We start from the raw sequence: 24,617 nt of genomic DNA on the forward strand, positions 1-24,617 counted from the left end.
CTGCTTGCTGTCGGAAGGTTAATGTTGACTGTGCTTGTATGTTTTGTTTTTTGGCAGGTAACCCTGGACTGGCAGGTTATTACAGGACCTTTATACAGGCCTTATATTGTGGACTGAACCAGCAGTATCCTGTCTGGGTTGTGAGCCATGCTGGACACTGTAAACCTCCTAGTGGGATGGAAATGATAGAAGGTACAATACTGTAACTTGTGCATACAGTTGTTTGCACCCCTCTGATTTTAATGGCAAAACTTGTGCCTATTGAAAACAGATTGACATGAATTTTAAATGTCTCCGTTGTATTTCCGCAGAACACTTGTATGAGAAGTGAGTGAGTTAAAGAAGTATTTTAGTTAAATTAGATTTGCCAGACAAATATGTGCTATTAAGAGAATAAGAGAGTTTACTATTGGCAGTTGTTAGAGACAAGTTACAGTGAAGAAGGTCTAGAATGTGTTTCTGTTGAGAAGAGTAGGTTTAAAAAGTACGTTTTTAAATAAAATGTCCAATTCAGAGACTGAGTACGTTAGGAGAGATTCAATTATCTGTGCATGTAAAATAGCTATACTGAATCAGTGAATTTCTTGGAAGCAAGTACGTCTTTCTGAGGCTGGGGTATGGGATGTCTGCAGGGGAGAGGTTGGTTGTGTATCTGTTAAGAGTCTTTTGACAAGCAGATCTCCAGCAAGAGATGGTAGCCAGCTCCAAGCATTGTTAGATGGGGGAACCAGCAGTGAATCCTGTCCTGAAAGCTGATTAATGTTGGAAGTCCTCTGGACATGGTCAAGCTGCAGTGATGTAGCATTTCTGATTTCTGATTCAGCATTTCTGACATTTTCTTCCTATATCCCACTGTGCAAACACCCCACTTTGGAGACCACTGACTTAGAGTGTGCAAGCATTTAAATAGTGCACTTGACTTATGAATGATGCTGCCTGTAAAGGGGTCTAAAATGAAGAAAACTATGTGGGAATAATATGCCTGATTACATTTAGTTCAAGTAGATTTTGAAAGGCTCATAAAGACTAAAGCAAGTTTTCCAACAGCAGCCATCAGTCACAGACTACTTCCTAATTGACTGGAGGGATATCCCTTAGCAGTTTGGAAACTGAACAAAGCTACACTCTTCATTTCTACTTCTGTATGATATCCTTCTATTCAGAGAGCTCTTGCAAGCTTTGCTCCACAGAGACACCCATCATTAATTAAACATTTCATTGGTGTAATTCTGCTTCCAGCAATAAATCCACTGTGCAAAACAATTTGCAAAGTAATTTTACTTGGTGAATACAATACAAAAGTTATACCTCCATTTCAGTGTCCTTATCCTTCGCCTCAGTTTTTAAAAAGACATTTGTTTTGAACACTACTGTGAACGTAAAACAGGCCAACATCAATCCTTAGGTGTAGGCAAAATTACAAAAAGGAGAATAGTTTTCTAGTTCTGTCTTATTTTGTTTAAAATTAGCATAATACATATGCATAGACAGCAGGTGTACATACATAGCCATGTCTTAAAGTGGTTTAATTCTGTGGACATGTGCTGTGGCTTGATGAGAAATAAGAAATAGAACATCTCAGATAGAAATAAGAGTAGAATCACGGAATCATTAAGGTTGGAAAAGACCACCAAGATAAAGTCCAAGTTGACCAAATACCACCATACCCACAAAATCATATCATGAGGTGCCACATCTACTTGTTTTTTGAACACTTCCAGGGGTGGAAGTGTTCCACCAGATGTTCCACCACTTCCCTGGGCAGCCTGCTCCAATGCTTAACCTCTCTTTCAGTCAAGAAATTTTTCCTAGTGTCCAACCTGAACCTTCCTTGGCACAACTCGAGGTCGTTTTTCCTTGTTGTATCTCTTGTTACCTGGTAGAGACCAACCCCTACCTGGCTTTAGCCTCTTTTCAGGTAGTTGTAGAGAGCAATAAGGTCCTCCCTGAACTTCTTTTTCTCCAAGTTGAACACCCTCAGCTCCCTCAGCTGCTCCTCATCAGAGTCGTGCTCCAGACCCTTCCCCGGCTCCTTGCCTTTCTCTGGACATGCTCCAGCACCTCAATGTCCTTCAAGAAGATTGAAGGCTTGGTTTTGTTTGTCCTTAGGGCTGCCAATAACAAACTACTTTTGGTAGCAAAGTAAGACTGAGAGTAAAGAAAAATGAAATCGAAATTAAATTATTTATTTGTTGTAATAGTCTGTGTTTGCCAAGTGCTACAGAAATATGGAATCCTGTTACTCATATCTCAATCAACTAAAGAGACATAATTGACATGTTAAAATTTCATATACCTTATAAGTAGCTAGTCAGCATTCATGACTTAATGATACAATATTTGGTCAAATGATAAATTATGTTCAAGATAAATCTCTAGAACTTTATAAACTGTACTGATGAGTATTGAGCTATACACAGTCAAATTAAAAATACTTCTTATTTCAGCAAGGCATGTTTTTTGTTCTGAATGACAGGGAATTTTGAGTGGCATTCTTAATAGTCAATTTACAAAATAAATTTCTAGTTTGATCTTTTATGTTATATGGACTGTAGAAGATAATAGTGTGTCCTTAAAACCTGCTAAACTAGCCTTGGGTTATGGTTCTTGGTGAAAAGAGATAGGTAATGATTGGTTTCTAGTCCATCAAGAGAGTGTTTCCATTGCTTTCTCTTTATACAGGGGGAGTAGGGCCTTCAGACCATTTTGAAACTAAGTTACATCCTAAGGAATAGTATGGGAAAAGCAGAGGTGAAGGAATAATAAATTATCTGTGAAGACATTGATTATGTGAACCGAAAATGTTAATGTACCATCAGTGTGAAGTTCTGAACTGAAATCAAGTTGTGCATAAAAAAAAATAAATTCTAGCATTACAGGAAAATTTGGAAGTGGTGTGTAGCTTAAATTTATTTGATATATTGCTTCTTGGCTGTTGTTGCAATTCATCTAAATGGAGTTTGCTTTTGCAGTTCTCTGGCTTCTAATGAAACTGCAGAATTGACTATGAGAGTAATATAAGTTCAAGTAATATAAATCTAAAAAAAATGACAGAAATTGTTTGGGTAAAACTGAATTTATACTCCAGCAAGTTAATAATCTTGTTAATTGCTAGGTAGTTGTCCACCAAATGACAGATAGAAGTGTGGGCATGATTAGCAGATATGACCCGTAAGTTTTTACCATCATGATACACTGTGCTGGCAGGAAAGAGCTTAAAATAGTAGCCTGAGCAAGACAAAGAGCGTGGTGTTCCGTAAAAAGAGGGTTATGAGTTATTTAGGACCGTGATTCCCAAACTGTGGCCTGTGGGGCACTGGTGGTTCCCAGGACACTTGCTTGTGGTCCAGGAAGAGCTGGCTGATCAGATGGAGTTGGCACTCTTGCCGCTTTCCACTTGCTAAGTGGAATGAATAGTAGCTAAGAGTACTTTTCCAATAACACTTCTTCTGTGTAAGCATTTGCTTCAGTGCCCTTGGAGATGTTGTGCCACCATGAACGTGTGGTGCTGGCAGGGAGTGGGATTGTGGTCTGCTCTGCTGCAAACAGGAGAGGAGGAGGTCATGGAACCAAGAACTGGGCTCCTAAAAATAGGGACTCGTCCTTGTTATTGTGTATCACAGAATTATAGAATGGCCTGGGTTGGAAGAGACCTTAAAGGTCATTTAGTTCCAATGCCCCTGACACACAGACAACTTCCACTAGACCAGGTTACTCAGAGCTCCATCCAACCTGGCCTTAAACATTTCCAGGGACAGAACTTAGACAGGCACAGTGATTCCAAATGCATTTGGTAGTTTTTCCTGGCTTGTGATTAATTTATTTTAAGTAGAATAGATGTTCTTAGCGACTGCTGATGATGGGGAATACCTACACTGCTGAATCAGGTGGATCAGAGATACTGGCAGTCTCTGGTCTGTTCAAAACTGCTTCAGAATTGATCTCTGTCATACTCAGAAGTTTTTTGACCAGCAAATCCTTATCTGTGTTTCAGCCCTGTTTGGTTGGTTATAGCAGCAGATATGTGGCCACATTGAGGTACGCAGTGATAGCTGTGTTTAAAAAGCGTTTTTGTCTTGCATATTTATATATACATACATACATAGGGAGAAAAGCAGTAGGAAGGCAGCTGGGCTGGCACCTCACATGCATACTTTAAGCTTATGCATATACTCATTTAATTCACATTACACACATTTAATTCACATTAATTTCTATTTTAAACATTTTTTCCTTCCTAAGTGTATAAATTAAAATATCTGAGAATCATTGAAAGATTAATTATCTTTAATGTAAGTTCCTTTGAGGCGTAGTCAGTTGTATTTCTATATTACACACCCAGAGAACTCTGTAGTCGTGTTTATGTCCCAGAACACATTAAAATTCTACTTAACTTCAATGCAGATTTATATGTCTCCCAGTCTAGTGGTATCATTCTGTAGATACATTAAAAACCCCAAGTTTCAAGCATGCCATCCAGGTAGAATTTTGCTGGTTTCACAACTATTTCATACCAAAGTGTAATATTTTTAATGTATAAGGGGGGAAGGTTCCTGTTCTCGGAGCTGGTCTTGGCGCTGATTAATCCCATGGAGCTCCCCACATGGTGTTTGTCAGCAGCAAGGGATCCTAGGTCAGAGTGTGCACAGAGGGACTGGTTGTTTGCACAGGATGGGACAGGAGCTGTCAGCTCACTGCAGTGCAGTCCTGCTGCCCCTCTTGATCCAGTAACTGCTGTTGCCCAGAAACCTTATTCCTTACTTGTCTTGGAAAAGGCAACCTAAGGAAGGAAGTGTATGTGCATATGTAAAAGTTATTATGAGGTGTTTAAATGTTGAGGTTTTTGTCTTTGCCCGGTAAGATCTGAATTTTAGTGTACGGCTTTAATGCTAAGTGTCTATTTTAAGGAAACAAATGGTCATTTCATGTTATGAACCCACTGGAATGCTTGAAATCTAAATGTGTGAAAAGTAAGCAGCCCTAGGGATGCTGCACTACTCCGTTTACTTCTTTCCTTTAAACCACGTTCAGTTAATTATTCATGGAGGTCCCGTAACCATGCTCATAATTATGCAAATACATCCTTAGAGTGAAATCTTGGCATTTGGCATTGACTTTATCAGTCCTGCTTTATTTTAAGCATGTGTTTAAAAGTCTTGTTCCATTCAAAATCAAAACAAAGAAAAATAAAATTTTGTTATATATGAAGTATTTCTAAGTTGCTCTTTGTTTTCTTTTCTGGCCATCCAAAATGATAACAATTTAAAGTGTTCATATTATCATACCTTAGCAGCCGTGTATTTATTTGCAAAGATCATTTAAGCACTATGAAGCTGTTTTGGTAGCACTTAATGCGTCTCTATATTCCGTTGAGTTTGATGGAGTAGTGACTAATTTTTGTTGACATAACAAGGAATAGGACTTTGTCTTTACATTTCTTATGGCTAGATGAAAAGTAAGTTCTCTGCATTCTCTGTTTCTTTCAAGGTTTTCCACTGAGTCTGTTGACATATTTTCTATTGGAATACTATTAAAAAATGTCCATGAAGAACTTTCTAATCCATTCTAGTACTTTATTCAACTAATTCCTTGGTTAAAAGAACTGGAATTTTTCATCCACACCTACAAATAACAGTAATATAATTCTGTTTTTAAAGATGGGTTTAAAAGGAGCAACTTCTGAAACATGATACAGTCTTCTGGATCTTTATCCAGAAAGCAAGATGTTAAAGAAAAAAAAAAATTCATCCACTGGAGAGCACAATGTCTTTACTGCACTCCAGGAAACCTTGGATGTAGGTTTTGAAACTGTTTATGGGTTATGTTCTGCATTTCATCCCATGTCATAGATATGTTCTCCAGCTGATACCACCATTTCTGTTTAGATGAAGGTGGCTTTTAGCGGGGGGGGAAAGGTGTTCAAGAATGTGAACCTGGTGAAGAGGTAACAGTTACATAGTCTGGTGTCCTGACTTTTGAAGGCATATCGCAGTTCTCTGGGATGACCAGTGCTGTGATGTTTGAGAGTGGCTCGTTTAAATGTTTATTATACTGGTAAAGGGAAAGTAAAAACCTAACATAATTTAATAAACACAGTATTGAGACAATTCAGATTATTTTCCCCAGGGAGAATGCTTAGGAATCTTTTAACCCAACTCAGTTTGAAAGATATTCTTGCTAACAGAATGACAATGTCTTCTGCTAACAGAATGACAATGAAGTATCCCCATAGCAGGGAATAATCCTCATGTCTGAAGGTGTAACAGGTGTGGATTTGTTTTTATAGTTTATTCAGTACACAGGTTGGCTGCCGGAAGAAAGCTGATCAATAGTTTCATTTAGCATTTCTAATTTATGATAGAGACCTTTGATTTAATTTTGATTCCCACAAAACTTGCAACAAGTGGTGCAGATCTTGATGAGATCAGTCCACTGTTTAAAGACTTTTTTTTTTTTTAATTGACATTGGTCTACAGCTGGGAGATTGAGAAGCTGTCAGTAATGCACAACATAGTTCCAGAGTCTAAAAATAATCAGGTTTGGAACATGAACCCTTTCTGGGTTTGTTTTGGTTTTAGGAGTTCCCTTTCTTTAAGCAGCAATGTAGGCATTTCAGGGAAATACAGGAAACTGTAAGGTACAGTGTGCAGAAAAAGTAACTGCAAATGGCCTCATTCTTAAATAATCAGTAATTACTGTTTGCTGGATTAAGATTTTCTTTTTTCTAGTTTTGATACCACATGGCACTACTCTCTTTCTTTAAGACAGACATATTCTTACCTTTGTAAAGGCTGAATTTTAGGTTTTGTGGATTAATACATCTATTAAAATAATCTAATTTACTACAGTTATTGGATTACTGGTGTGGTCAGGTGACTACTTAGTTGCCAAATAATTCCCCATTGGGTTAAACATTAGAACAGATAATGAAAATTCTCAGGGATTGCCATTGTAGTGTCAGTTTTTTCAGAACAGAACTATCATCTCAAACATATTATTGCTGAGTCTTTGCTGTCAGAGACTCCACTGACTTATGTGCTATGGTTTACATGATTTAGAGGAACAAGTTCTATTTTTCAGTTAATCACAAAGAGGGCAATTTCAGTGTTTCTGAATGCACTTCAGCATAAAACTCTATGTGATCATATTTGGAGCTGTTTATGTCTAGAGTGCAGGTCAAACTCAGTTGATGCCTTTTTATATAAACTATACTATAGAGCCTCAGGCAGTTTCAAAGTGTTTGTATTGAGCTGTTGCTTCAATGTCTGCTAATGTAAATGAGTGAGGAAACCAAACTTTGTCCAACCGTGACTCTAGAACTGCTTGTGGTGAATTGATTTACTTTCCATGTAGGACCTCTCACCTTTGCAAAATGAAGACCAAAAAATCCCTTATTCATCTGTAATGGCAGGTGTTAGAGTGGTTTGTGTTGGAAAGGATGTTGAAGATCATCTACTTCAACTCCTTGCCATGGGCAGGGACACCTTCCACTAGGTAAGGCTGCTCAAAGCCCTATCCAGCCTGTTCTTGAGGGATGGGGTGTCCGCAACTTCTCAGGGCAACCTGTTCCAGTATATCACCACCCTCACAGTAAAGAATTTCTTATGTCTAATCTAAACCTGCCCTCTTCCAGTTTAAAGCCATTCCCCTTTGTCCTATCACTCCCTGCCTTTGTAGAAGTCCCTCTCCAGCTTGCTTGTAACCCCTTTAAGTACTCAGTTTTGTACTGGTGGCACTTCAGTCTCTATTTCAGCTATCAGGTAAAACTCCGAGTAGAATAAAGCCATCACAGGAGAACCTTGGGCATGTTGCCATAATTGTGTTCTGGGCAGTTCAGGTGGGTGGCTAAGAAAGAAACCTTCAGCATTTTCTTCAGGAAGGTTAAAAAGGAAACTGCTATCTTGGTAACAGAAAATTAATTTTTAAACAGTGTAACAGAACACTAGAGGAGAAAAGATATAAATCAGAATTTAAAGTAGTCATTTGACAAAAATGTGTTTCCTCCCCAAAGATACAAAATTTGCACTGCACAGCATATGCAAATGGTTATTTAAGGCATCGGCAACTGATAAAGAAACCTGCTACATTTATACAAATTACAAAGTGAAATTCTATTTGCTCTCCTCAGCTTTGCCACTGATTTTCATAAATTCAGACTTTTGCACATGCTGTTTTGTCCATTTCTCTTTTGCCAGTGGGGGTCAGTGCTGGGAATCACTGTTCTGTGGCTGGTTCCCTTTGCTGTCAGGTCACACTCCTTGTGTGAAGAGGAGCCCAGGCGCAAGTTACAAGATTTTTCAAGGCAGGGTAGCATTGGGAGTGTTGGCTGAGTCCTGTGAGGTAGCACTGCATTGCAGAATATTTTGCAGATGTGCTGTGCTACAGCCCTCAGCGCTGCTAGCAGGGAGTCGTGTTCTCTGCTGGCACAAACTAACACAGCTCTTTGCAGTCAGCACTGTGACACCAGTGTACAGCAGCAGGGAATATAAGATAATAATTTTGAAGGCTTCTTATAATCCATCAGTTTTGAGGGATACAGATGAAGGATGGAAAAATGTTATGCTTGCCTAAGTGGATCATTTACTCATAAAAAGGATGCTGTTGTTACATAATTTGGATCTGGGTATTAAATTTAACATTTCTATGGACAAATGGACAAATGAACATAGAAACGTACACTTCCCTTTATACTTCTATTGAAACAGTGTCATCCAAGATGAATATACACAAGGGTAAAGAAAAAGGACTAGGTTTACTGAATGCCCTCCTAATACCTTTATAGGAGCTGTGCAACAGGAAGGGCATTAGTGTTATTTTGGTATTATTCTGAAGGGTCATACTTAATTGAGCATGTCATTCTTAGTTGATATCACAGTAGTGAATAAAATTTTGGGATGGATTTTCAAGAAAAATTGGGACTGGCCTGGCAAATAAAAAGTTACAGCTTGAATTCAGTAGAAGCATCAAACACTTCAGAAAATGTCGCCTATCAATCTGTCCGATCCCTGTGAAGTACAGATTCTGTATTGTAGCTTGGGCTGTTGTATAAGTGCCCTCTCAGCTCCTTGTATTTTCCCTTTTCCTTCTCTTAGCATCATGGTGTCTGCCTTCTCATTTTCTCTTACTTTGAAAATAATTCTTTTTATTTCCTGTCTGTGAAATAACATGGGTTGTCTTCCTTGGCCAGCTGTTTTACTCTGCTCCAAACTTCGTCTCTCCCTTGTTTGCTCTCAGTACTTCTTTCTCTATTTGTATCTGTTTGAACTTCCCAAGGTTTTGAAGTGCTGTTTTCAATAGGTGTGACTGTTGGACTTACCTACTGTGGTGCAGCACCTCATTTGTCATAACCAATGGAATCAATGCGTGTGAAGTGATACTCATCTGTTTTTGTTCCCTTCAATACTCACACAATTTCCACTGTCCTTTCCTTTACCATCTATACTACATCTACTCATTCTTGGTGATGTGTAGAACATCATTATTCTGGTTTTCTTCCATTGTTAATTTGTATAAAAGAAAGTTTTGTTGAAACGTGCAGTTTTGTTTGTGTGGGTAAGTGGGGGGCATTGACAGAGCCTTGCACTTGGCTTCAGTATGTCCAGAAACAAGAAACATAGCATGGACAGTCACCTTCTCGTGGGCTCAGACCTCTTTGCTTTTTGTTCCTTGTGGTCATTTTATGTTGGAAATTCAGATCTGCTCCTACACAGTGATGGGTCTCTAGCCTGTACCCTGCTAAGTGTGGGGTTTTTTTGTAATTTTGTTTTACTGTTTGTTTTCTCCCTTTATAGTATGATGCTGAGAGTTCTTACAGGTTGCACTTTCTGCAGTTATTCAACTCACTGACTGCAAAATGCAGTCATTGAAATACAGAAAACTTTACCATCTACATTATGTAAAACACACATATAACATTTGCTTTATGTTCATTAAAGTGCTTGGAATGGAGATGTTGATTGGTGTAGAACTGCAAAATAAAACACTCTTTAGTGGTGTTTGCCTTGCCAAAATTGGAGACAACCAACAAAATTCTGCTTCAAAGTTTGTATTGTTACTTCATCATTACTTGGTAATAGTTACTCTAAACAGAGGGAAGCAAGCCTGCGAATGTAAAATAAAACAAGTTTCTAAGAGATAATTTAGAGAGTTCAGGATGCTCCTGTATGCTTTTAATAAAAATCTGTGGTTTAGTATTTGTCATGTTTATTAGTTCATTCTGTCAGACTACACTTGTACTAATTTAATTATAATATAGCTTCCTTTGAAAAACATATTAGGTGTTAAACAAGTGTCCCAGCAATAGGTGTGTAGAAAGCAAAGGAAATCAGTAGTTCAATTTGTAAAATAAGGTCTTGTTATTTTTCTGGTAAAGAAAATAATACATATGACCACTTCAGTATCTTGAGTAAATGGTAATTTATTTGTGGAGGATACCTTTACAAAAAGTAATTGCTCCAATAAACACTAATGAGTGGTGTGTTTATCTTAAAAGTTGCATGAACAGTTCCTGAGGGTGCTACGGCCAGACTAAGGTCTAAGGGTTAATCTAAAACACAATGCTTTAAGTCCTGGTTCTTGGTGGAGGAGTTCTTCAGTATTTATTTAACATTCTTTCAGGGTTTCCATCCTATTTCTTTGGCATTTTATTGCTTGCTGATACAAATTATCCATGGTTCACTAATCAAATGAAAGATTGGGTGAAACATTCAGGCTTTGAGCAATATATCTTTAGGGGATGGCCATACTAGACCTACAAACCTTAAGTCTCAATTTTTAAGCTTACAGTTTTATTTAAACACTTTAAAATGGCATCATTCAGTTTTAGGGAATTATTGTCTTTTGCTATAACACAAAAAGCAATCAAATTATTTAATTTCCAGAATTAGACTTCATATTATGCACATCATTTTCACAGCTAATCTAAGTAATTCAATTGTAATATCTGCCTGTCACTACATAAGGAAAAGATAAAAACTTTCCAGGTGTTGATTTATCTAAACACAAGTTATTCAGTTGAAACTGCTGCTCCTTCCACTAGGGTTTGTGTATGTGTTTGTAGTGGAAAAAGGAGGTGGCATGTAAAATCTAAAACACTTGGCCCAATATGTTGGTTTTACTTGGGGTATTTGGTGGGGATGCAGAGGGATAAATGTGTTCCTAAGCTACCCCCTAGTTCAGTCTCCAGACACTTACTTGTCCTTACCCTTCAAAAGGTCCAGTTCTGAAAATTCTTGACCACACGAGTTTATAGAAGTGATTCATTGAAGTTTGTCCTTAGATATACTGCTACCACTTCTTAGACTCAATGGTTCCTGGAAGAGGAAGATAACAGTGCAGGTAGAGCAGTGGTTTTTACTTCCCTTTCCTTCATGATATGTAATCACAGGTCACCTTTTCACGTGGTTCCTTCCTTGTTCATGAGTCCTTTAGAGGCCTTGTTTATGAGCTGATCTTGGGACAGACTTCAGAGTCATTCCATGAGAAGTGGACAAGTGTCCGTCCACATGTACTGAGCAAAAATATTCCGTCACCTGTTGTGACCAGGGCAGTTTGGAGTTTGGACATGTAAAATTGTGAAATTTGGGAAGTACAAAGGTGTGCAGAAATTTGAGGGTGCTGTTAGAAAGTCAGGCCTCTGGTATCTTTTTGAATCATCCAGTAAAAAGAAGTCTGTGATTTAGCAGACTTTTTAATGAAAGGCTAACTTTTATAAATTGCCAGCCTGAAGTCTGCTCACATAACTGCTATGATTTTTTTTTATTTTCTGCATAAGAATTTCCCTTGCATACACAGCAGAAAAACAAACAAACACATTTTCTGTTATTTCCCTGAAAACCAAAGTCCTCTTTCCTAGCAAGATTAACTTGTCGACTAATCTTAGAGCAAACACTTTATTTTAATCTATCATTGTTTTCTGCCTGTAGTTTTAGCAGAGGTCAGAAAAAGAGATTCATTAAAGTGATGGCGCATTTGTTTTTCTGAAAGCACATCAGAAAATGAATGCTTTGCCAAAGAAAATAAAGAAATACAGTATTTCTTTTAATACACCAGTTAAATAAAGTCTTAAAATCCTGTCTTGGCCCAGATGGGGTGTTTGCAGCATAAGGTACAAGTCGTATAATTTCTACTATCTGAAAACTGCTTAAATGAGCTCTCCTTCAACCATGGCATATATTCCACACCTGAGGTGAAGTCACTCTGGTCCCTTCTTTGATGTAGAGCCACTGGAGTGCTAACTGCCAGTGTGTTTGTGCAAGTCTGTTTGCTTATACAAAGAATCCATTTAAGCTTCTCCACCCAAGAAATTCATGTTGATTTTGGATAATCCCTGGGCAATTTTATTCTGTAAAATAAATAAATAAATCTTTCAAACTTGTGACGCAGCCCAGCTCTTGCACATTTTGGACTATTAGAAGTGTAGCATTTGTGTTGGGGAAGCATGAAGTGACACAAGGCGTGGACAATTTTATATTTGTCCAGATGTCAAATAGGATGCATATTTCAGTACAGGGTGACGTGATGCTGGAGCTTCACCTGAGAAGCATGGGGTCAGTCCATGATGAGAGTTTTGCATGGGGATTACCAGACCCCACACTGCATGCTCATTCCCCAGTGTGGCTTCTCTAGGAATAGTGCCAAGGTGATTGGATTTGGCAATAAACCAGTATTTCAGAAGAAAAGGAAAAGTTGTATTAAACAGCTGAAACAATTCTCCGGGGTCAGCCTTGGCTGTCAGGACTCGCTTGCAGCCTCAGAGAGGTTCTCTGTGTATGTAACACAGGCCAGTAGCCAAGGGAATCAGAGCATCCTTGTTCTGAGTGTGTGAGCAGGGCTGTGCTGAGAGTGATTTGGCCCACAGTAGAACGAGTGTCCATGATCATCATCAATCACAACTGACCCATCCAATTAAAAATCGCTTCTGCAGGCTCTGCTCTCCCTGCCTCCCTTAAGGGAACACTGGTGCACAGGCTTGAGTTGAGTGTGCTTGAGTCCTAAACTTGAGTCTGGCCAAATGCAAGGAAGAAAAAGCCATTTTCACTTTATTCTCAATCCCCATCTATGTCCTTCTTGAGGGTTCTTGCTTTGGCAGCACAGCTGATTCTGAACAGGCACATCTCTGCTGAAGTCAGTAATAGCTATGGATATGCTGGCCAGAATGTCTACGCTGCTATTTATTAGGTAAATAAACATTAAATTAGGTATGTAATGTCTTAAATAATTAACTGTGTCTGACATAATTATCTAAACTTGGAAAATATTGAGATGGGCCTAGACTGTCTCTGCTGTGCTCTTTATTAATTTCATGACAGCAGTCTCCAGCAACTCTTTCAGCAGATGCTGAATTCACGTAGGGAAAAGCCATTAACCTCATGAGACTGAATAATGCAAATAAAAATTTGTCTTGTTTCCTGCTTGGTTTCTGGGATCTTGTGAACCATGAAAAGTTGTCTAGAAGATTTATACACCTACTTTGCCTCCTTTTCCTTTGCTCTAACTGGAAAATAAGCTGAAAACATGTATTTCAAGAACTGATGAAATGTAAAACATTAAAAGATGTGCTGATAAACTACTGAGATGTCAGTGCCTGAGTGAAACAGTATGGAAATGACAGCAAATGTTTACAAGGGACAATTGACCTGCTCAACCCAACACACAGTAATACATATATACTCAATATAACTTACTCTTTCACTTGTTGCTGTATCCAATGGGCCATCATGTTTCTAGTAGGCTGGCATTTATTGTGTTATATATACCTGTAATTAGACTTGGGATGTAGACAAACTATTCCCGCATGAGGCTGAGCTGCTGTGTAATTAAATGTAGGAAAGGCAGCTTTTGCTAAAAATAGAAACTTAAGTTTAAAAACAATGTGTTGGACTCGGGCGTTTATTTAGGGTTTCATAAAATAGAACAAACTCTTTGTTTTCTGTTACTTGTAGAAAGCCTTGTAAACAAAATATCACTTCTCATCTAATTTTGCATTTCTTGGTTGTGTTTTGGTAAACTCATTTTCATTTTGAGTAAATTACTCTGAATTATGCTGGGATATGATCATCAATAGTTTTAGCAGAAATACTAGTTTAACTGAAGAACAACTTTGTTGAGACTTTGGTGGTAATAATTTAAACTCAGAAAAGAGCCATCATGAGCAATTATTTTGCTTCTAAAGGTTATGTTTCATACAGATGATCAAAAAGATTATGTAGTGCCAGCCCTCTTGGGCTACCAAATAGTACTGTCACTATCAACCTCCCAATAACTTCAGTACAGCAGTGTTAGTAATTTTTGGTATTTGAGGTTACGGTCCAGGTGCCACCAAATTTACTGTGTACAAATTAAAGCACTGACAGTCATAGGCACAGGCAGTTAACTCATAGTTACCTCTTTCCTCTAGCAAGTGCAGAACAATCTGAAATAGGACTATGATTCTGACTTACAGTAGTTTTTCAATGCATTTCAGTGTTTTTAATGTATTTACGGTGTCTTTGCCTGATGGATACTTTCTTCCACCTCTATTTTTCACACAGGGAGCTGTTCCGGAGCACATCAAAAGACATCAAGTGGGAAGTTAAACACCTTGGTGGGCCAGTTAGGGCTGTGTGTGCACTCTCTGTTAGCTGCTCCTGAGTTGTTAGAGGTGGGTGGCTTTTGCCAGGGACCTAGGAGCCATGTGTAGGACCATGGCTCAGTAATGAGCTGGTCCCCATTGTGTGTCTGAACCGTGCTGCCAGGAGATTTAGCTTACGTCAGACTAAAACTGCATTGCAAGTTGACCTGTAAGGAGCATAAAATATCAGAGGTTTAATCTGGAGTATGAAATTGAAACCTGAGGTAATAGCATGAGTTAAGAGATTAAGTGATACTCCATCTCATCTAGATAAGATAGAGGCATGCATTCCTTCATGCTTTCTGTCTCTTTTCTTTTATTCTTTTTTTTAGTATTTCTTCTTACAATCATGTCAATAGAATAGTCCAGCATAAACTGGAGTGGTATATCCTTAACACAGTGTTTAGCTTAGTGGGTAAAGAGCACTTTTCTAGCAGATGAAAGAGCTGTGAACCCCCTTAGACTCAGGAACTTCAGATAGATGCCACTCTTGTAATAAGCAAGAGTTAAAGATACTGAATTGCTGTATATTCTTACAGACACCAGTTCAGTTTGTCTTGTTGACTGGCCAGGAAGCAAGGAGCCAAGTCCTCATCATGAGGGATTGCCCAAGCTCCTTTAGAAGGTCCCTGGCAAAACAGGAATTAACAGTACAGTAATCTAGAACCATGAAGCTCTAACTTGATTTTCCTCTTTTCAGCTGAATTGACGATGATGAGAACCTGCATTAACAGGGATATTTTATGTAGGTGCTGGTGTTTTGTGTTGACACATAGGCATTTCCTATTTTTCCTCATTCCATGGGACATTTTTGTGCATCTTTAAGACAGGAGATTTTGAGTACCCGAAGGTTGTTAGTGCATGATGACATATATGGTAGCTTGTCTTCTACAAGGAGGGACCCATTCCTGGGCAGTATTGCTCTTGTAGGTCCTGATCTTTCAATGTAAATTTGGATTGGTTTAAGCTTGATCTAATGCCCTGAGTTTGGTCTTGTTCCGAATGAAGGAGATCAAAATAGTGGATGATGTGCTATGGAATCTCCATGTGTTTACGTATCTTTTGCTGGCTCCCAAGCTGCACATAAGGCTCTAAGTCCTGTGCATGTGATTTATCAGTCTGTATTTTCCAGTGGTGGTAACTGAAAATTAAATTTTTAAGTCTGGTGGGGGGGTTTTTTTGTGTTTGGTTTGTTTGGGGATTTTACAATTAATGTATGTGTTTATTTCAGTGTTTTACAAAGAAGTGTGGGGGAAAAAAAGACATACCTGGAATTTCTTTCACTGAACCAAAGGACTTCTTTTCTTTTATGTTTCAGACACAGATATTAAGGAGCTAGAGGATGTTTTTGGACTTAACGGACAAGTAGAGCATAAACTGAATTTCCTCAAAAAGAATGTATCAAAAGATATAAAGCTGGTACTGATTGCGCATTCTATTGGTTGCTACATCACCCTGGAGATGATGAAACGAGCGTCAGAGCTTCAGGTACATGAACCTTCTTGAATGGGCGTTACTTTATTAGCAAAGCAGTGCACGTGCTTAGCCTATGGGTAATGCCATGTATTTCCTGTGGAAACTCTATTCCACTATGCACAAACAAACAAACAAAAAAAAAGGCTGATCCTAGTAACATAGAATAAAGCAAATTGGTGTAAATCTGAGTCTGAATTTGGATCTTTAATGCCCTTGGAATATAAATAATTAATAATGGTGGGAAATGTATTTATGACTTCCTTGTTCTCATCTTTAAATAATTTATAATCAGATCACTAGATATTTGGCAATTGCATTATGTATTACACCAAAAATTAAGACTGGTTGTGATTTTTACAGTGGTTTCTTATCTTGAGGTGAACAGATTGCTGGTTAGACATGGAAAAATGTATGGGAATGAATAGTAATATAAATTGTGGGGAATAGTACTATGAAAGACATTGATTTTAAAATTTAATACAAATATCACTGCTTCTGCAACTCAGTCTTGTTTGTGTAACTTAATGAGAGTGAGAGCTGTTACTGCACGTTCTGTATTTCTGAACATTTTACTTTGTCACTGTGAAGCAGTACGAAGGCTGAAGCAGGATCATGACCTTGCCCTCTGGAAATAGCAAACTATGCTCAGTAATAACTCACTCTACTAGTGGCTGATAAATGGAGAATAGGAATTTTTATTCTTAAACATTCACTCTTACTAAATCATTGCCTCTTCCTTTACTTTATAAAATCTTCAGTGGAAGGAAGTGCCATGTTAGTGGTGACATGAAGTCTGGGGTTAATATATGCGTGTGGTTAATATATGTAATGTATGTGGTTAATATATGCATATCCACTTCTTCATAACCATTTCCACTGCACACCTAACTTTTTCTTCCTTTACAGGAAAAATGAGCTAAAAATGTGAAACATGAGGATAACCTGATATATTTCTACAGGCATATTTCACTTAGTGATTATAAACAAGAGCATTTTTTGAGAGAAATCTTAGATATTTTCAGGAAGGAACATTCTAGAAAATACCATGTGCATTAATTTGTCCAAAAGTGACAACATCTTTTGGGTCAAAATCTGTAGTCTTTATTGCTCAAATTATTTTATCTGGTTTCAATTAAACTGTAAGTTTTTGAGTAACATTTTTACACCTGGCTCACCGGATGCTGGCAGCTTTCTATTCATCACTGTTTTGAAACACAGGGATCTTTGGGACACTCTTAGACCTCATGGTGCACTGTGTGCATAAAGTTAATATAGGACAAGCTACATTTAAGATGCATTCAACAATAGAAAATATTTGTGTAAGCCAGGGTATTGTGCAACCTTTGTCCCTTTGCCAAAAATAAGTTAACTCTTAGCTTTTATAACATATGAAGTGTGATAATAAGAAACTTGTGTTTCCATCTCTCCCTTTATTTTTACTGGAATATTTGATTCCCACAAGATTTTGAGCACATATGTGTATTTTAGTAGCTAGATCATTTGATTTTATTTTTATGTAGTTCTTGGTGATATTTTTTCATTATATGAATTTTGGGTTTGGTCTTAAAATTCTCTGCTATAAGGGCCTTTCATTGTTTACAGTTTATTCTGAGCTAGAGGTTAATTTGTTGTATTTATTGTTCAAATAATCCAGTAAACGTTTATATTTGGAATGTCTGTTTAGCAAATTTGATTTTTAGAATCACAGAGTCATAGAATTTTTAAGTTTGGGAAAGATCTCTAAGGTCATTGAATCCAATTGTTAGCACAGCACTGCTGTGTTCAGCACTAAACCATGTCCCCACAGTGCCATAGCCACATGTTTCTTGAACACTTGCAGGGATGGTGATTCAACCACTTCTCTGTGCAGTCTGTTCCAGTGCTTGGCCCTGATTCACTGAAGAAATTTCTGTTTCACAATTTAAAGCTCTTCCGTAGTTCAGCCAAATACAGACTAGATTGTCCCTGCCTTAGCATGACTGAAAAGGAGAAAGTACATCCCCTTCTCTCTCCTTCTTGGTTCCTCTTCAGCTGTCAGTTTTCTCAGAATCACAGAATCATCAAGGTTGAAAGAGATCTTAAAGATCATCAAGTCCAGTCATCAATGCAGGACCACCATATTCACCTCTAAACCATATCCCCAGGTGCCTCATCCAGATGCCTTTTTAACACTTCCTAGACACTGACTCCACCACCTCTCAGGGCAACTTACTCCAATGCCTGACCACTCATTCAGTGAAAAAAATATTTCTGGTAACTAATCTGAATCTCCCTTGGTGCAATTTAAGGCCATTTCCTCTTATGTTTTCACTTGAGACAGGGCAGAAGAGACTGACTCCCACCTCAGTGCAGCCTCCTTTCAGTTGTAGAGTTCCCCACTGAGTTTGCTATTCTCTAGACTAGAAAACCCCAGCTCCCTCAGCCACTTCTCATAAGACTTATTATCTAGACCCTTTACCAGCTTTTTTGCCCTTCTTTGGACCCCAATGCTGCTAGTATCTAGGGCCCCCAGGCTCTGCAAGTCAGTGGAGTACTGCATTTTTTCCTTAAACTTGTGTGAAATAATGCTTTCCTATTTCATTAAGAGAAATGAAACAGGAATTGCCAGTTTCTTCCAGCATGAATTCAGTTTTGGAGCCCATCCCTATTTTCCCATTGACTCCCATTAACACAAACTTACTCTTAGGTTGATGCCTTTAACCAAGTCTGATTAGTTGAGAAGGGCAGACACGTTACTTCCATGCTTGTAACTAAGTGGGGCTACGGCACAGGTTTGAGCACTGGGACAGTGATGTTTGAAACTTCTCTTTAAGTGACTTTTTGGCCCAAAGCAGCCAGCAGCTCCTGGCAACAACCTTACATGGTTCTGGGCTTGGCAGAGGCCCAGCACCATTCCCAGGAGTTAGTTTGGATGCTGACATACTGTTCGGAGGCAGGAGGAGATTCCTCCATGTGGACACAGACCATCCCATGCCCTTCTGTTCAGTGCCAGGGCCGCAGAATAATTCCTGGCTGGTCTGTTTTCTGGCTCATGAGTAACCACAAACACTTTCCTGTTGTCCTGGTGGGCTTCAAGCCTTAACAACATTCATCTCTTCGTGGGAAGTAGAGCATCCAGATTTTGCCAGACAGCTAAAAAATTTTGGCACTGGGAAGGAAGAAAGTCAGCCTCACTTTGTGAAGATGGAAAACTGCAATAATGTACAGCTTCCTTGATACTTGCTCTTAACCTCATAATCTTCTTCGCTCTTTATTCAGACAGCAGAACTGAAAAATGAGGCTGAGTGACAAAATTATTTTCTTAGTTGTTGGAACATGCATCTAACTCATAAATATGCTACATCCTCCAGGCATTCTCTTCTAAAATGCAAATCCTTACTTGGAGGATTTCCTTGTGCTTTACTGGCGACACTACTGAGTGTTTCCTAGAACACTATTTATCAGTAATTTAATCAAAGATTGACAAGTTTCCTTGCTAATGAAATTCAGTCTCTTACAGCATTAGTCTTTCATTTGCAGTGATGCTTTTGAAATGCCAACACCTTTGTGGTAGTAAATTAACTCTTGTTAATGAGTACAATGTAAGTATTGCTCTTCCTGTAAAACTCACTGATGAGGAGGAGTTTAAAGCCTCTGAGTACGTATCAGTTTAAGCAAATTAAATTTCTATGATATGTAAATCAAACCCATGCTTTGCTACTACATCTCAGTGGTGTGAAGGAATATTGGGTGTTACTAGAACTTCTTGATTTCATAAAAGACAGCTAAAAACACAGACCTTGGAATAGTTGTGCGTATAACAAATTCCTAGCTTGGAAACATGATACATCATTTTTGTGCACATACTGATTATTTAATTTTAATTGTTGAACACTTGACTGTGGATTTGGAAAGCACTTTCATAATGTTAGGAAAGAGAAAACTACCATGTTTTTAAATATGGGTATTTCTACAAGAAAACAAAGTTCTTTATAGTGGAATTACTGGAAATCCACAGGATCTGAGATTGTGAGATTAAAAGAGGGAGGTTTTTTTAACAGTACAGAAACTAATAAGCATGTCTGACCTTTGAGATAATAGGGAATCAGCAGGATTAAAGGAAGAGGGAAGGAATGTATGAAAGCAGTGACGTTTGTTCAGGTTTTTTTTTGCTGAGATTAGAACCTAAATATGTAATCCAACACTCTGGTGTCACCATTACAGAAAACATCTTCTGAAAGGATGGTAATGTAGCAGGTTCTGGCTATAAGTTCTCGTGCTTTTCAGAAAGAGAGAGAAGATGAAAATATTATCACACCTGAGATAAAAAGGAATATAAATTTTTGTTCTATTTTTGAAATTTTCATATGATATAATAGCATCTAATTCCAATGTTGATTACTTAAATTAGATGTCATGGTACTTAAAACAAAGTTTACATAGCTGTTGTCTAGGTAAATTAACTTCTGATGGTCTCACTGTCCATTACAAAATATGCTTAGCAAAGCATATTTTTAACCACCTTGAATGCTCTCTTTCAAAAGTAAGCTTATCTCAGATATTTTCAAGAGTACAGTGAGACTGCATAAAATAGAGAAATATTATAGAAATATATATTGAGAGAGAAAGAGGGGAGTAATAAATACATGATTTTCTTGTTGGTTTAAGGCTTAAATGAAAAAGAGCAAAAAATCACCCTAAAAATTAAAATGAATAAAAGACTTACAGTAACACAAACTCAGTGACAATATCTGTAAAATTATTATGCAGGAAAAAAACCAGATGGCTATGCTTAGCAGACCTCACAAGGGAATTGGTGCACATTTCAGATAAATGTGTATCTTCTGAGGAGAGCTATGAATTTCTAGGCCATGACATAAAAATAAACGGAGTCTGGTGTAGTTTTCTTCTTCAGTCCATCCATCCATACAAATGAAATACATATTAAAAGAACAAGCAAATGGCATTGGGCTCATATACACCCACCTTCATCCCACTTTTAAGTGTTGAGGGAGCAAGAAAAGACATGCTCTGACACAATTTTGCACAGATTTAAACATGAATATAAGTTCAGCTGCCTTCAGTGAGAGGAGTGTGTTAATTTAACTTTATGAATGTTCTAAGTTGGTCTCTGAGTTGGATTATTTCTATTAGAGAGAGAGAGAGAGAGAGAGATTTGGCAGTTCTATCAGTTTTTGATACATCAAGTCTTTGTAAGCATATACAAGGAAGTCCAGGTGGTCTGAGACAGCAATTGGAGTAAAACGTGCTTAAGTTGACAGCTTATATATTACAGAGTCTGCAAAATCCACCTTGCAACTCTGGATGATGCTTCAGGCAGTATCAGTAGTTCTGGTGGAATGGGCAGTAAAGCAGCAATAGGAATGTGGGGCTTATGCAAATGTTCTGCAGCTCACTCACCTGAAAAAAGAGAGAAGTAGTGCAAATGATTTATTAAATCTAACCAAATAAAATGGGTAAGATGCTGTATCTTTGAAGCATCAAAGAAGTTTCTACAAAGATTTGTAGAAAGATTTCCTTTTTTTCCCTAAAAAAGAAAATATAAAATAACCTTCACATGAAAATCTAAGGCAAATGTAAAATATCCTCTCTTTCAGATGGGAGGCTGCAAAGTAAAGAGATGGGTTCACGGCAAACAAAGGTTTTTTAGGGAGATACTGACTTCTGACTGAGACATTCATTAAAGGCTTGCATTTAAAATTTCAACAAACCTTGAGAACACCATCAGCCAAAGGCCGATAACTGCGGAATGGGGTTGAGAGTGTCAGCTGATCCAAGAGACTGCTAGCAACCATGATTTTCACTGGCTTGGTGACAGACCCTAACTCTGAAGGGACCAAGTTATAGTCTCTTCTACCTTTCCCCTTCAAAAAAAAGCTGTAAAAATGGGAACTGTAAAAAAATGGAGGAGACAACAGGCAGACAGGCTCTTTTGTATAACCCTCAATGGACACTGCCTTTGTCAGTAGGAACAGGCACTGTCCATTGCCATGTGCTGTGCAGGTCTGCCAGAAATTACTTCACAGGCAAACAGCCCCACTTTGTAATATACAGAACGAAAGAATGTGAAGTGTCTCAAGGATACAAAAAAATAAATTTAGGAAACTTAAAATGAAATTAGATAAACCCTGTTGAAGGTGATACAACTTCAGATGTGACATGCCTGAGGGAAGTTAAATTTTGAACAGTTTGCCATGTGTATCCATAATACATACACTGAGACGAACTTCCTATTTTTGTCAAAGAAAGAAAAGAAACCATGAATATTTGAGGCCTGGGAGAGAACTTAAGTCCCAAATTCTTGTCAGGGTATCAGAAGAAGGGAAAAAGAGAGAGAAGGGAATTAGGAATTCTCTCAGTCAGCTCGTTTTTCCATCCTTGCTTCGGTCTTTCCAGATGTGGTTTTTGAAGTGGGCGAAGCAGGTAGGTATCACCTGCTCAGTCCTAGATCTTTATGGGAAATAATGGATTACATATAGTTCAGTACTCTTCTGAGTCAAGAATATTTGCAGTCCAAAAGTGTTGAAGATGAGATGAGATTGGTAAATGGTAGAGTGACAATTATTGCAATTAAAAGACAGTCTTGACAAAATCAGCAACAGTGTATCTGTCAGCTTATAATTACCAGGCAGATGAATGATAGTTTCCGTTTTTAATATTTTTAGGAGTGAGGAATCAGAGTTAATAGCAATATTGTCCTAAGATTTCATTGTTTGGATCATAAGCCTGTGATCAGAAGGCCTAAGGAAAAATTTAATTCTCAAGGTTTTCTGTTAAAAATTGTATTTTGTTCATAATATTCACTGAAACTTCAGCTTCTCTCACCTTGTTTAATATAATGGTTTACTGCTCAGTTGAATATAGAAACAATATAAAAAGCGAGATTTTGATCTGTGGTGATTCAAAGAAGTAGAACTTAATAACAGTCATTTTGATTTCAAGAGACTTGATTTTTTTTATAACATTGTGTTTATTTCACTGCTAATGAAACATCTGATTTCAAGTGTATGTAGTCAAAATCCAAATACACCTATAAAAATTATTTTTTCTAGGAAGTTAGAAGACATTAAAGTAGCCAAATGTACAAACAGAAAAGAAAGAAAAATAAACTGAAAAGTGGAATCTGTGATCATTCATCAGGAATCCAAAGTAAAGCATGAGAATGAGGAGGAAATGAAGGACTAAAAATAAAAAGATAGTTAAAATGGTAAATGGCAGAATAACAGGATTTATTAAGTACTGTGAATTTTTAAAGATTTGTTCATAAAATATTGTTATTTTGAATCTCCAGAAATTTAGATTCATACTGTAATAACTAAGTGAAATGATTGCATAAAAATGAGGGAATTGAAAGCAAGAAGTGAATTTCAAAAACAATTAGGATTTATGGCATATGTTTTAAGGAGAGCTCAACACCCTTTCACAAGCCAGATTTCCCAATGAACATTTTATGCTGGGAGGTGAGATCTTTTGAAATTCTGCAGATGTGTGTGCATAGCTCTTGAAAATCAGAGACTCATCTCTTTAGAGAATTGGACAAAACGATTGGAATTCAGTATATGTTGCACTTAGCTTGAAATTTTTTTATGTTTTTATACTGCAGTTAATGTGCTTTTACAGAAGGCCACAGAGCAGTTCTCATGGTGTTGTAATAGTAGGTGAAGGAGAACACAACCAGTTAGGACATTAAAGAGTTGTTCGTGAAAGGAGCAGGTGAAAGGACATTGTGGAGTTTTTGGGCACAGACTTTGCAAATGTAGTTACACTTTGAGCTCGGCTTTAACTCTGGTAATCAATATCTGTTCCTAGAAGCTCTATATTAAAGTGGAATTTCACTGCCAATCCAGAGCACTCAGCAGAGAAGTTGAGCTGCTTGTCAGCTCCTGCCTCATGTTATATGTGGTACAGTTGCTCAAGCAATGAGGAAGGATTTGGTTTGGAACTTTAAAAAAGAGGTTACTGAGGATGGACAGGGTTGTAATTGCAACTCTGCGGTATTGTTCATTTGTTCATTCCACATGGTTTATGGTGAAGTCAAGGGGTGCTTCTGCTGCCTTGGTTTCTACCAAAGAGTGGTTTGTCCTGTTTGAAGAGTTCACTGCAGGAGTGAAAAGAATCAAACTTTATACAAAGCAGTTATCTCTGAACTTAGCACATTCGCTACATGGAGGGCATTTCTAATACCCTGTTGAATTAAGTTCAGGCAAATACTGGAGAATTTTTTTCCGTATATTTTTAGTATTTCTTTGATTGCTGATTATTTTAGGGGAGTTTTTGCCAATGCCACCACTGATCTTTTCAGATACCTGAGGATGTATTCAGTGACTATAAGCCTATGTTTAGGGAACTAAATCAAGCCCTCGATTTCTTCTTAGGAATCCCCCTCTGTACTCATATGACTGAGGTTATCTTCAAAATTAAATGTAATGGAAGTCCACTTTCTTTTCTATTTGTTTCCATGGGTAAGTATTTGAAATACTTGATTTCTGCTGTTTGGATGCAATTCTATTTCACTCTGGCATTTTGTAAA

The 24,617-nt window shown here is 37.8% G+C and overlaps 1 protein-coding gene across 2 annotated transcripts in view; it reads left to right on the forward strand.

Moving 5' to 3' along the window:
• LDAH (lipid droplet associated hydrolase) overlaps nt 1–24,617 on the forward strand; it is a 113,886-nt gene that overhangs the window by 33,531 nt on the left and 55,738 nt on the right. The window contains exons 3-4 of one of the 2 annotated variants that reach the window (XM_042032881.1): nt 58–192; nt 15,930–16,099. In XM_042032881.1, the coding sequence (XP_041888815.1) occupies nt 58–192; nt 15,930–16,099 (305 nt within the window). The remainder of the gene's footprint in view (nt 1–57; nt 193–15,929; nt 16,100–24,617) is intronic. The other variant, XM_042032882.1, reaches the window with a different exon arrangement.

This window comes from Corvus kubaryi, unplaced genomic scaffold, assembly GCF_017639235.1.
Source record: "Corvus kubaryi isolate FWS band 111438036 unplaced genomic scaffold, C.kubaryi_AGA036_p1.0 37354, whole genome shotgun sequence".
Taxonomy (NCBI): Eukaryota; Metazoa; Chordata; class Aves; order Passeriformes; family Corvidae; genus Corvus; species Corvus kubaryi.